This window comes from Ciona intestinalis, chromosome 3 (genome assembly GCF_000224145.3).
Source record: "Ciona intestinalis chromosome 3, KH, whole genome shotgun sequence".
NCBI lineage: Eukaryota > Metazoa > Chordata > Ascidiacea > Phlebobranchia > Cionidae > Ciona > Ciona intestinalis.
Window position 1 is genome coordinate 4,417,387 of NC_020168.2, and position 13,652 is coordinate 4,431,038.

At 35.8% G+C, this 13,652-nt stretch overlaps 2 protein-coding genes across 2 annotated transcripts; one reads left to right on the plus strand and one right to left on the minus strand.

The window, feature by feature from the left end:
* Window positions 1-99: 99 nt before the first annotated feature.
* On the minus strand, window positions 100-5,953 carry LOC100184193 (monocarboxylate transporter 12-like). Its single transcript, XM_002125194.4, has 8 exons — window positions 4,509-5,953; window positions 3,946-4,089; window positions 3,327-3,502; window positions 2,929-3,057; window positions 2,688-2,868; window positions 2,025-2,152; window positions 1,238-1,466; window positions 100-644 (listed from the first exon to the last, which is right to left on the minus strand). The coding sequence occupies exons 1-8, from the start codon at window positions 4,750-4,752 to the stop codon at window positions 508-510; spliced, it is 1,368 nt and encodes a 455-aa protein (XP_002125230.1). The 5' UTR covers window positions 4,753-5,953; the 3' UTR covers window positions 100-507.
* A 747-nt stretch (window positions 5,954-6,700) lies between these two features.
* On the plus strand, window positions 6,701-12,591 carry LOC100186670 (DNA endonuclease RBBP8). Its single transcript, XM_002124787.4, has 11 exons — window positions 6,701-6,911; window positions 7,124-7,289; window positions 7,456-7,511; window positions 7,918-8,235; window positions 8,555-8,766; window positions 9,826-9,889; window positions 10,156-10,271; window positions 10,814-11,076; window positions 11,412-11,597; window positions 11,957-12,090; window positions 12,378-12,591. The coding sequence occupies exons 1-11, from the start codon at window positions 6,794-6,796 to the stop codon at window positions 12,479-12,481; spliced, it is 1,737 nt and encodes a 578-aa protein (XP_002124823.1). The 5' UTR covers window positions 6,701-6,793; the 3' UTR covers window positions 12,482-12,591.
* Window positions 12,592-13,652: the final 1,061 nt, after the last annotated feature.

Genomic DNA, 13,652 nt, shown 5'->3' on the forward strand with positions numbered 1-13,652 from the left:
CAATGACTGTATTAATCAGACTTTTGATCGTACGCTATCTTACACTCGCATTACAAACAGGGCAGACAAACTGACAGTTTTGCACAAATCACCATTGGGTATGTTAAACATTTTATCAAGCTGTAACTTTATTGCAGAACGGTAAGTTTTAAACAAAATTCCTATAGCTTTTATTTACACAATTGCATTGAACTTTCTAATATCATGCGTTTGAACACTGGTAAAATTTAAGGGCCATGAAACCGACAAATAAGCGTCACAGGTTATTAGAAGGCAGAATAGCTTGGTACGATGCAGTGTAAGCTGTTACGATTTATGTTTTAAAAACCTGAAGATGCTGTAGAGTAAATAGAAACGTACAATTTCGTGATGTTTGCAGGGCAAGTGCAGACTCACAGTTGGATCACAGTGTTTTATTTGACACTATATGTTGCTGAACTAAGCCAGCGGTACCCAATTACAGGAGACAAAGGATATAGACTACGTTGCGGTTACAAATGATATGTTTTATGCATTCGTAACCTTTTTTGAACTATTGGAAATACGCTGGTTAAGGCAAAATAATAAGAAGGCAGCCAAAACGTACGAACCACAACCAAAGTAAAATGCAACGGAAGGATCTTTCGTTGAGTCGATAATTCCACCTGTGAACACGATTGATTAAAAATCTCCGTCTATATATATAGTAGGGTGGGGGGAGATGGGACACGTATTTATACTATTTTCTTGCTCAATTTGGTAGTAAACGAGTACATTCAAATAATTATAACGCCATATTCTCACGACTTCCATAGACTGTAGTTAATTGTTAAAAACACAATCAGGATATTTAGATATTATGTACTAAAGGTGTCCCATCTTCCCCCACCCTACTATAATTCCGAACTACTAGCCTACTCTTCGATAAGATAACCACCGTTAGTACCGGGGATACAGTTAAAAAAATTATGCAAATATTCTTAAGTGTTTACTACCAAATAGGCCGGTAAAGGACAAATAAAACACTACCATCCCACCCCAACCCATTATAATAGAGTGAAGAAAAATGGAACAACTTTTCATTCCATTTTCTAGACCCCTTAGGTAGTAATCAAAGAACACCCAAAGAATTATAAACCGTATCTTGGCGCCTCCCATGGACCGTTGTTAAGTGTTTAAAACAAGTTTACGATATTTCAATATTATAAAGGTGACCCTTCTTCCCCCACCCTTATATCCATCAACACTGGATAATTACCAATTAAAAGCAAAAACCCGGAGCTTGACCCGAGAGCTACAACGTTGGTATAACCAAACACTGCAGCAAAGGCCTCTGTGCCGAAAACTTCAATACAGACGCATGAATAAAATCCATCTATTCCTCCAACCATCAAGCCAAATGTAGCACAAATGCAGAGAAGAGACGGAAATCCTCTTACGCTAGGGAGAATCGCAAGGAGCACAGACGCAACCAGAAAGTGACAGCACTAAAAAGTTGGATATTAGGTTTGGGGAAAATCAAAGAACAGAAACTTAAGTCTATGTGGCAGAAAATTAGATCTATAAAAAATTAACTCTATAAATTCACCTCGCTAGCTCTTTTTATCATAGTAGGGTGGTGGGAGATGGAACACCTTATCATTCCGTTTTATTCGTTTAAAACACGTTCAGGATATCTGAATATTCTGTGCTAAAGTTGTCCCATCGTCCCCCACCCTACTATATATTTCTATCCTACATCTGGAAAATGCTCAACCAGCTCTTTTAGCCTATAAGCCTAAAACTTTGAAATCGGGAAAAATGTACAGGCTTTAGTTGCAACAGTATATTTATTAGGCCTGATTAAAAAGAATGACTTTGTAATTTAAAAAAAAAAAATTATGTAGTCTCGTCGATTGGAAAAAAAGTTCGCGCGCAGTTCGATTTTAATTATTATTTAATTAAACCTTAACAAATTAAAAACTATAAACCCTTAAAAAAGAAACCTCAATAAATGCGTTAAATATACGAGCACATATACCAAATCACTCCACAATAATACTTACGACAACGGGTTTCTGCCATCTTTTCGGTATTCTATTAAAGAAAATTCCCCAAATAAATTTTGCAATCATTTCACCTACTGCTTCTGCCGAGGGTAGGAAAGACGCTTGTGTTTTGTTTAAAGAGAATTCTATAGAAAATATAAGTTGATTAGCACGAAATAGTTTTTTTTTATAATGATTCTATTATTTGGAGACGGTAATCACAGTATGATGATATATACAACTGTGGGAGGAAATGGGACACTTTTATAGCACATATTATCCAAATATCCTGATCTTGTTTTAAACAATTGACAACGGTCTATGGAAGTCGTAAAGATACGATAATATAATCTTTTTAAATGTTCTTTCTATACTACCAGATGGGACCAGAAAATAGAACGAAAAGGTGTCCCATCTTTCCCACTCTGCTATATAATAATACTATAAGGATTTGACTTAAACCCCGGAAACAAGCACAAATGCCAATCGCGTAATATCGGATCACCACTTTTGTTGAGTTGAATTGTTTCCTTCTTGGACAAATATACACCAAGACCACAGCTGTAGCTTTGGGTGATATATATATTTATATTTAAAAGTTTTATACTACATTTCTATAAAAGAAATTCTTTCTCTAATAATATCGCGAAAATCAGTCGTTATATAACAAGTTTAACTTACTTGTCACTGCGCATGGAATTAGAAAAGAAAATACTGAGGACAACGCTATGATTTGGCACGCATACACAAACACTGCAAGATAAAATTCGGGTCGGCAGAATAAATTCAACCCAAACGAATGCCTCACACTTTGAAACATGCGACTTGCTCTTCGTACATTGGCCGTGCCATTACGTTTTATCTGAAACCACAACGTATATTTATAGTGTATTAAATTAAGTTATTGCAATGAAACACATACCCCTGTGGATTCAATTTCGTCTGTTGTTCCAGCTCTAAAAGCATTAATTTCTTCAGCTATTGGTTTCTTATCTAAAGGCCACATTGCCGCCCCTGAAGCAATGGTATGCAAGTAGAACCCGGATATAACCTGTTTAAACATATGTTATGGTTGTTTTGTTACCAACAATCCATGAGTAATTTTTAAACGCGGAAGTAATTGTGTAAATTGAGTTCGCCGCCCTTTTCACACACCCATGACTGCGAACTTATCCACAATAGTTTGTATATATATGGCTATCTCGGGCCCGGGAGTCGTCATGCCGTGCGACCAAGCTAAATGCCGATAATGTTCAATATTGGTATTATACCTCTTGTAATGCAAGGCGTACAATTCTATAAACAGAACTCCCCGCTTACCATTAGCGCACCGTTCACCGTGTAATTTTCAACTAATGCCTGATAAAGTGGACATGATAGGAAAGAACCGGCAGCAAACCCAAGACAAATGAGTTGATTCGCCAGGTTCAGTTGGCTTTTAAACCGCTGGTTTACAGCAGTAAATGCGATCACGACTTGGATCCCAAAGCACACTCCTGAAAGTAACGCGTGCATAATGTTACTACACTTTTATCTAGGTTATAGTAAAAGCGTGGCATTTGCTGTTAGCTTTAACCACTCGATACGTGTCATACATATGGTGTATAAAACAGTACATTCGTATTAACGACTGCCATTGCCCCGCCACGCAAGGATGGATAAGTAACATTCATGCATGCAAACAGTTTTATATACGGTTTAATTTAAATGCAATATGTGTAATATCTAATGCATAGCCCCGAAGTCAGAACAAGGTAGTTCGATAACGTTTGGTTTTGCTTGAAATCATTAATAAAAACGACAGCCCTATCTGCACTATAAGTACACGGACGTACTCAAGTGCTTGTTACACATGGTGAAGTATGGGATGGAGTGTTAAACCAACGCATAAACCGCTATCGCATTCGCAACTAATAATAGTACGGTTTTACATGTTTACCTGGTATAAGGCCATTGCACAAAACAATCTTCCAAAACGGACCGGGTAGAGACCCAATGAAGCATGAGACTGATGCTATGATACCTAAGGTCATCATACACGCTCTGCAACCCGCCCATTTGATCAAAGGCGCGGCAAGTATGCCTGAGAGAATGTTGGTATTATGTTTCGCTGCCACGGGATTTCCAAGGTTAAGTCATATAATAGAAACTGAACTAGCTTTTCAGTCAATGACGTTTAAAATGTTCAAATTGTATAGGTGCGGTGTCACATCGCACACTTACAGAAACGATTACTAATTAACCAGCTGACTTCCGTTCACCAGCACGCTTGTGTTTATATGTAGCAAAAGTTGAGTGTAAGACGATTCTTGTATGCAAGGATTACATTATTGGAAATTTAACATTATAAAATTTGCAATATAACAGCAATTGGATTACTCATTGACACTTTGTTTTTTTGCAACAATAACTTCATACATTAAGTTCGCTGTATTATATTACAGCTAGCCAAGTTTCGTTGCTGTATCATAAAGGTAGAATCATTCTGGTAAAACCACAAACCTGAGCAGCCATAAGCGATGTAGAAAGTGCTCATAAGTTGGGACACTTCTGCGTATTCAATGTTGTACTTATGCATAAGACTCAGATAGAACACGGAGTAGCATCTTTCCGTTCCAGTTCTAATAGCTATGAAAACCAGACTTGCCAACACCACTACCCAACGCCAACCACTTTCTTTTGCTATCTTAGGTTTGTTCTGCTGTATCATTGTTTCTGAATACTGTTCATTTTCGTTGGCATTCATTGTTAAGTTTAATTTCCTCTACTAAATATAGTACCGGTCTATGGAAGTCGTGGAAATGCGGTTTTAGAGTTCTTTGAATATTCTTTGTTTACTTTATACCAACTGATACAAGAAACATAAAAAGGTGACCCATCTACCCTATATACACAACCTATACTATATACACTACGGACCTCAGAATAGGCCAATCTGCAAAGCGCTTACAAATAAACAAGTTTTGATATAGAAACATTAGCTATCTTTGAGATTACAGCGTTTCCCTATTACAAGCATATTTTCTTAATCGTTTATACTTTGCCGCTGCACAGCTTTATTGGTGTTTGGCAACAATACCCAGCGTCTAAAACCTTGGTTCTTTGTAAAGTGTGAATCGGCCTGCTGGTTTCTATTGATTTTGTTAGGCTTACTGCGGTAAGATATGCCGATATTAGTTCTTATTCTATATACATCCTGTTGTATGGAACGAAACCATATATGCTTTTAAATCTAAACAAGACAGAAATCTATACCTACTACGTTTCAGACTTTCATGCAAGACTTTGCGCAAACGTAAATATAACATGTGAAGCTGTTTCCTCTGTGGTGACTCTTCGTTATTCGGGTAACAGACCACAATCAACCTACATGACGTTAGTTTCCGATCTAGATGATAGCTAAGTGGCACGTTTCATTTTGCGGACAAAGAAAAACATTAAAGAAGTATACCTTAGAGATCTACATACTGTTTATTTGAATATGAGCTGTATATAGCCTATATACTACAGAGCGCCTAGTTTTATTGATCTTTACGCAATACGAATTTAACTTTAGCAGTAAAAAACAACTTCGCTCTGTATAGTTAAAATTATTTAAAATGGCAGCTTATGTACCGTATAGGTTAAATTGCGCCGCGTCTGGCCGCAATACCTTCTTGCGCTACACCGCAATGACGGAAGGTTGCAAATAAAAGACCACACCGTTGTTATTTTAGCTAACCGTGATGCCATAGGTCGTGTAATGTTCTGCAGAATATTACGCTTTAGGCTAGGCTGTATAAACTGTATCGCTAAGTAGAGCGTTTGAATAAAACCTTCACTGTTGTTTCTCAACTTCACGTCGTTCTGCTTTTCTTTTAAACGCTGTGAAATATTTATGCGGGTATACGATGTTTTACGCCAATATTCCGGTAGAGTTTTGCTCTGGGACAGACTAAACATTAGTAAAACAATATCTTAAACATTTTAACAATCATGTTTTAAACCACATGGGCCAATTTATTTGGAGAATTCTATTAATAGTTCACATTGAACTGTCTCAATGGCCCAATTGTGTATTTATTAGAGCGAAAGCCCTCTATATGTACACATATTTTAATCTTCGCACACAGGGTGGGCTACAACAGCCGTAAATTGTGACCTTATGAGCTACAAAACGCTAAAACTGATCTCTTGTTTTGTTGGTGGCTACTTTATGCTTACATTTCTCATCCTGTTAATTGCTTAAGTTAACACCGCGATCAGAAGTAGCAATTGGACGATCTGCCATGACACCTTTTCCGTTTCACACGTCTGGCCTTTGTCGTTTCACACGTCCATTGAACGAACTGCCATGACACCTTTTCCATTTCACACAAGTGCATGTACCATATATATAGCATGCACTCGATAAACTCGCGCATCGAATGCAAAACCATTAAACATTAATCAAAATAAGGTGTCACTCATTTAAAACCAGGAGAGCATATGTCTGTGAAATATCTCGTTAGCGTTTTATTCGGTGCGAATGATATGACCAATGTTAATATATGTTCATATATTAATATATTATTTTGTATATATATTAACACTGGGTATGACTTTCCCTACATGACGTACAAAAGCGTTTATTTTAATATCTATAGAAATCCGATATGCAACAAAGTTCTCTGTACTGGTGCTTCCCCGTTGTCTGTTTACAAATTTTCCAAACAACAAATCTTTCCGTCTTTTGTGAAAGCGCTAGACTAGAGTTACTAATACCTAGTGTACATGTGACTTTTTTTTAGATTAAAAAGTGTTTCGAAATGGTCGTTAGTTGTCGATTTTGTTGCTTGCAAGATTCTACAACACAAACAACAAATCCTGTGCTTGTGGATGCCCTACAACAAGTTATAAAGTCTCTTTTAGCCAAAGAAGAACATGGTAAATATTTAATGGGTGCTACTTAAGAATACTTCAGCTATGAGCTAGATCAGGGATTCCATAATCAAAATTTTTAATTTTTTCTTTTTGTATTTTTAATTTAAATTGTTCTTTTGCTGTCTATAGTGTTTTAACTCTTACATCTCTGTATATATTTTCACAGAAGTAATTTATTTTAAGTGTTAAAGTCTTTAATCAAAGTTTTTTTTCAGATGTAAAAACGTTCTATGCTCAAAATGAAGAGATAGAGAAGCTGCAGAAAGAGGTGAAAGAGTTGAAGTTTGAGCTTCAATCTCTTCAAAATGTTAAAGCTTCCCTCGCTACTGTTTTGTCTGAGGAGAAGCAAAGATGTGATGAATATAAGAAGAAATTACAAACGTAACACTATTTTTAAGAAATATATATTATTTTTATTATTAATATTGTGACATACTCTAGGACAACTGGATAATGATATAACATGAGAGATAATATGGCATTAAACTAGCCTAGCGGATTTTAGTAATTAATATTTCTGTTAAAATCTGTTGTTCCATATATTTAGAGCACAAGAAGCTTTGGTGAAGCTACACAGTTGTAACAAAAAGATGAGTAAAAATGGTAGGAACCTGTGAAGATGTTTTGTCTATTTTTGAGTTTGTTTAGCCTGGTGTAAATTAGATGTTGAATATATTATAAATGAGAAGCCCATCACTGAAAGAAGTTTGGTCAAAACTTTGTTGGTTAAAATCTTAAAGTGCATACCAACAGAAGTGACAATTTTAATATGCTGTTTTGACACACAGTTTTTCAGAAACTATTTTTTTGTTTAAAACTTTGGTGATAAATTTACATCACATTTGATCATTTCTATTAATACACAAATTTTGACTTTTCGTTGGTATGTCGCTTACACTAATTATGAAACATTTTAAAGTTGGGCGGCCTTACATTTGTAACATTAGGTTTGGCATGCATTTATCATATTGATTCCTAATTAGAGTTATTAATAAAAGTTTTTATGCAGCTGCTGAATCTCTTCTGTTTCCTCGTCCCGCTACTCAAAGCAGAGAAGAACCGTATGTGATACTAGCACCAGATACTTGTCAAGTTGAAGTCAGCAGTGGAGACAATAATGCTACTGAAATAAGATCTGAACCTAAATCAAGGGACCACGTTTTCACTAAGCCCCTTGCAAAGCGAAAATGCATGGAAAAACAAAAATCTCCCCATTCATTTTTTAAGAAGCCGAGAAATAAGTGTGAAGACGCTCAAGGTCACGCTACATCTTCAAGAAATGATTCAGATCATGACCCTGATGAAACATGGGCACCAGATCAATCAGGTATTTGTAACTTGGTAAAATGTTCAACCCAAGTATATGTATTTGGGTGGAAGAAGATGGGACATCTTTTCATTCTGTTTTCTAGTCCCATGTAATACTAAACAAAGAACATTCAAAGAATTCTAAAACTGTTCAAAACACAATCAGGATATTTAAATATAATGTGCTAAAGGTGTCCCGTCTTCCCCCACCCTGCTATATATAAAAGTAAAAGGGTACGATGTATGTTAGTATGTTACTGTTACACTTTTTTAGGATTTTACTTACAAATACGATAACACAAATTCTTGTTTAAACTTAAAAATAATTTACTTTTCAGATGAAGAGTTATGCATCCCTGCCTCACCAATACTGAGTGGATATTCTGGTAGCGTGAAAAATTCTTTTTTTGCAAAGAAATTTAAAAAGGATACCACCCACGATGGTAAGGCTGGGGATCATACATCAGATAGTCCGAGCCTTTTAAAAAATGTGAATACTGGGGGTGCTAATTATAAAGGAAGTCTGAGGAACAGGACAACATTAAAAGAGGTGAATATAACTTACAGGTGGGGTAAGATGGGACATATTATCCCATTTGGTAGTAAGCAAAGAATATTTACATAATTATATATTCCGATCTTCACAATTCTAAAAGAGTATTTTTTAATGTTAAAAACTGGATAAGGCAACACAGGATTTCTTTATCTTACCGGACAAGGAACAATATACGTTTCATTATGGGTTTGAGTCATTACAGCTTAGTAGTGTGTATAATGTATGGGTAGGGGAAGTAATTAAATTTGATTTTGCTTCCATGGTGACAGTGTAGGCGCTGACTACACAGTGTAGGCGCAGAGTTTTGAAACCTAGTGCGTAGGGGAAGCTTAGTGCTGAATATCATAAATTATGATATCATAATACATGCGCGTCATAATACTACCTATAACTATATTAGGGCCGTTGTAATACAGTCATACTGACATTAATTTAATTCAGTTTTAAACAGCGATTGACCTGATTTTACAGGCTCACATGTTGAAAGTGACAAAAATAGGACAATTGCAAACACAAAACAACTATATAATAGATTCTAGACATGCTGTCAATGTATGACCAAATATACCACGAGCTGAAGTGCTGAACGCATGCCTAAATTTTTCTTATTGTCGCATCGTTAATTTTGATTTTTTTCAAATTGTTTGTTTTTATGACAACAATTAATATGACTAGTAAAATAACATATATTTTGTTAACTCGTATATGAGGGCCGCCTCCGTGCTGGTAGTTCGTACATAGACGCTGCCTACTCGTCTTTGGCGCCTATGTGTTTTGTCACTACTAGTCTACTACTATATATAATTTCAATAATAACCCGGCAACGAAGGTATGCAAAGTTACTGTGTATACAGCGTAATTTAGCACACATTATCCTATGTTTCCTGATCATCTGTTAAAGTTAAACCATTAACAACGCTCTTATAGAGTTGCTCTGAGGATATGGTTATATAATTCTATAAATACTTACTACCAAATGGGACGCTAAAAGTAAATAAAAATGGGCCATCTTACCCCAACCTACCATACGGATACTTTGTTATATTAATACAGGTTACTCCAAGTGAATCAAGTTCAAGAACCAGTTTTCAATTACACTTAAGTGATAATGAAAGTGGTGAGTGATATATTTGTTTGAATAAATGCCCAAACTGTTCAGTGTTCATACACAGTGTTTATGTTGCTGTTTTTCCTATTATTTCCTCTGATTTAGACACAAAACTATGACATTTGCAGTTTTTAGTGAAAATTTTTTTTCAAAAAAGTCTTGGCAATATATAAATATACTTGCTCAAAATTGTTCCAGATAAGATTTCCACTGAAGCATATTTATTTTTGGGGTCCAACTTCTGAGAAAACTCTGTGTTTTTTGTGATTTTTTAGATTCTTCGCATGAGTACAATGGTTTGGAAGATGAAAATGATGAAAACTTTGGATCTTCCTATCAACTCAGACCCAGGTCCTCGTTATCTCCAATAAATGTGGATAGCTCTTCTGATGTATGTTTTATGTTTTACATTTTTATATATTCTATCAGTCTCATTTCTGTTTAATAATAGATTTCTGTGATTTAAAATGTGATTAACATAAAAGGAGGAAAATGTAATTAAGATGTTCTGAACCTTATGTTATGTTAAGAAACTGTATACAACTAGACTTTGGATACTGTCTAGTGTCTATGATCTACGTGATTTGGGAACAATATTTTAAATGGTTACTGAATAAAGACCAATCTGATCCTATCAATTTAAACTTTAATATATATATATAGTAGGATGGGGGCAGATGGGACACCTTCGTCACATAATATCCAAATATCCTGATCGTGTTTTAAACAGTTAACAACGGTCTATGGGAGTCTTGAGCATATAGTTTTATAATTCTTTGAAAGTTCCTTGTTTACTACTATATTGGACGAGAAAATAGAGTTAAAAGGTGTCCCAACTTCCCCCACACTACTATATGACTAGAGAACACTGTGGTCTGTAACTACTGTATTTATCAGTGAAATTATTTTTAAATAACTTGAATACTTTACCAGGAGGAAAGCAGAGATTTAAAAGAAGCCAACGACAGTTTGGATGAATTGTTCGAAAAAACTGACATTGCAGTTCCCAATATTTCCGACTTGGATTGTACAAGGTTGGAAGTGAATGTTGAGAGATTGGAGGTTGATGGTTTTGATGATCAACAACAACAACAACAACAACCAGAAGATTTCAATGATTTTTTAAATGATGAAGATGATTTTAAACCAAAGAAAAAAATGGCAAAGAAAACTTCACAAAGTAAAATATGTAATGAGTAAGTGCATCATACCAATATATCATAGTAGTTGCTATAAAAAAAACATACATACAATAGTTATACATGCACTTTAACCACTTATTTGTTCGCTGTCACAGCAATGCATTGGGGTTAAATCACTTGCATTATAGACAAAGGATACCAGGTTCAATGCCTAATGAATGCTGCTATTCATGTGGGGTATGGACCTTTTAATTACTAATGGGTTGTCCAAATTACAAGTAAGAAAGACAAACTTGACTCTCAAAGTTACATAGGTAGCTCAGGAGCGAGCACAAAGTGTATAAAAAATAACCCATGGTCATATTATACCAACTTTATTTTCTCTTTAGCGTGGATGAGACTATGATCCCAGAAGATTGCACTACTGATCATGATGAAAACTTTGGCGACAGTTTTGACCTTGCTCCAAAGAAAAATGACAAACCAAGTTTTAAATATCAAAGTGTGGTCCGTAAACGGGATGAAAGAAATAAACTTGATGCTCAAACCTGTGCACAGTGTGAGGAATACTTCAGGTAGGCATATTTTATCATTTTGGCTTTTTACCTATTTTATTTTTTTCCTGCAATTACGGTAGCGAAGATTGAAAAACTTTTAAACGAAAATACAGGATAGAGCTACAAAACAAAAGTTGTTAATATATTTACATTTAATTGAAAGAAAGAAGCATTGCTAGCAGTATAATATAGTATAGAGTTTCAATTTCGGGAACCAATGTTATTCAGTTTTTTTTAACACAGCGTTTCTCAGCCCCTAGGTCGCAGGCCAAAAGTAGGCTGTTCTTTGTCTCAATCCTCAAATGATTTTTAATTTTTACAAAGCTCCTGTAAGATCGTTTAAGCTTTACCATTGATATTATTTTTTCATCATATAGTGACTTATCTCCTCGTAAACGTGCGGAGAAAATACGTAACGTGTGTCGTCATCGTCACGTGTTTGCGCCACCTAAGAGCCCAGAACACTTTTGGGAAATTGGAATTCCTGATACATTGGAATGTAAAAGACGGGGTAAGAACGCATGGTCAAGTATGGAACTGTGTGGGTTGGCTGGCCGCATAAAATAACATAAGAACTTTTAAAGGTTTTATACCATATCGCTTGTTTTCTGTTGAATTACGTTAGTGAATATTGAACCAATGCAAAAAAACACACTAAAATACGGGATAACCATAGCACGACGTTAAAACATGCTTTAGAATAAAACTGTTCATTTATTTACGCGCTAATAAAAGGTCGCTACACTTAAGAAACCTAAGACAACTAAACGCAGCTATTAACGTTTCGAGTGGTTGTAGGTTACATTAGAGATGAGGAAGATTTTTCAGAAGAAGAGCTCTCTCGGCTGAGAGAGAGAAGAAGAAGGTATAGAAGAAGGCGGAGTGATGACGTCGAAAAATAAAGATTCGCGAGAAATTCACAAGAATAATTTTTCACAAACATAATTTTTGTAAATGTTATATTTTAACGTGTCTGAATTACGCAATTATTAAAGTTCTGTTTTTGAGGAGATCTGTTTTAATTGCTGTTCTTTTGAAGTTTGCAGCATAATATTCGACTGTATCGTCTGACTTTATGTTGCAGTTGCAGAATTGTATTGGAAAACTGGTTAAATTTAGTGAAGTAGTTAATGTGCTACTATTCTAATGTAAATATTTGTCGCATTCAAACTGTCCCGTTCAAACAGTTCATTCAAACCAGGTATTCCCATTTTTTTGATATGCTTGTTTCCTTTGCTAGCTTTGGTTCTGTGGGTAAGTAATACTTGCGGTATTCGGTTTGGCGAGTCTTGACTTCCGATCGTCGTTCCAGCTTCGGTTGTTTGAGCGAGAACAAGGAGCTTGCGTCTGACCACGACTATTGCTGTTCGCTGTAAATGGCAATTGTTGGTTTGGGGACATGACGTCATGGAAACATACTTTATTCTCGTTTTGTGCCGCGCGCAGTTCTCTGGTGCTTAACCGATTGGAAATTTAGGATAATAGAGTGAAAGAAGGAAGGTTTTATCCATAACCTAGCGTTTTCTGCAGAAGTAGTAAAGTAATTATGGTGTGGCGAATAACAAAGAGCAAGTATGCTGCCGACGTATAATAGAATACGCCAGAACTATTCGATGTTTGAGTTCACTTCGCTGCTGGGCACTGGGTATGCCAATAGAGCGTGAAGCGACAGCGATTTAGTGTGGATAAACTGCCTGTTCACCATTTGCAACTTATTCTTTGTCATCGCTGACAGCAGTTTGGACGTGCACGAGATTTAGAAGTGGACAAGAGTCGAAAATTGTTTACATTTTTAGAACTGTAGTTGACATTATCAGATACAGAGTACTTTTAACATTTACAAGGCGGGAACTACAGTGTTAAAAGGTGGTCGTTGAGGCGTTACCTACGGCTATATAAACCACCATGTTTAAAGCCAATAAAGTTTGTAAGGCGCTAACTCTACATAGCTTACGTACGTTGGTTGTGAGACTTTACCCTGTTTTGTAAATGCGTTTTTCCAACGAACGAATTTCCATGACTTTAATATATTAAGGTATAGGTAACTTGCAGGAGAACTTGCTAATAGGTGAT

Bases quoted from the DNA above. Each gene is read 5' to 3' on its own strand.
- LOC100184193 (XM_002125194.4), bottom strand. From the start codon at position 4,752: ATGAATGCCAACGAAAATGAACAGTATTCAGAAACAATGATACAGCAG. The intron at 2,153-2,687 runs GTAAGTTAAACT...TATTTTCTATAG, and splicing joins AATTCCATGCGCAGTGACAA to AATTCTCTTTAAACAAAACA. The intron at 645-1,237 runs GTAATTATCCAG...TCGTGTTCACAG, and splicing joins CGGGTTTTTGCTTTTAATTG to GTGGAATTATCGACTCAACG.
- LOC100186670 (XM_002124787.4), top strand. From the start codon at position 6,794: ATGGTCGTTAGTTGTCGATTTTGTTGCTTGCAAGATTCTACAACACAA. The intron at 7,290-7,455 runs GTAACACTATTT...CCATATATTTAG, and splicing joins TATAAGAAGAAATTACAAAC to AGCACAAGAAGCTTTGGTGA. The intron at 9,890-10,155 runs GTGAGTGATATA...GTGATTTTTTAG, and splicing joins CTTAAGTGATAATGAAAGTG to ATTCTTCGCATGAGTACAAT.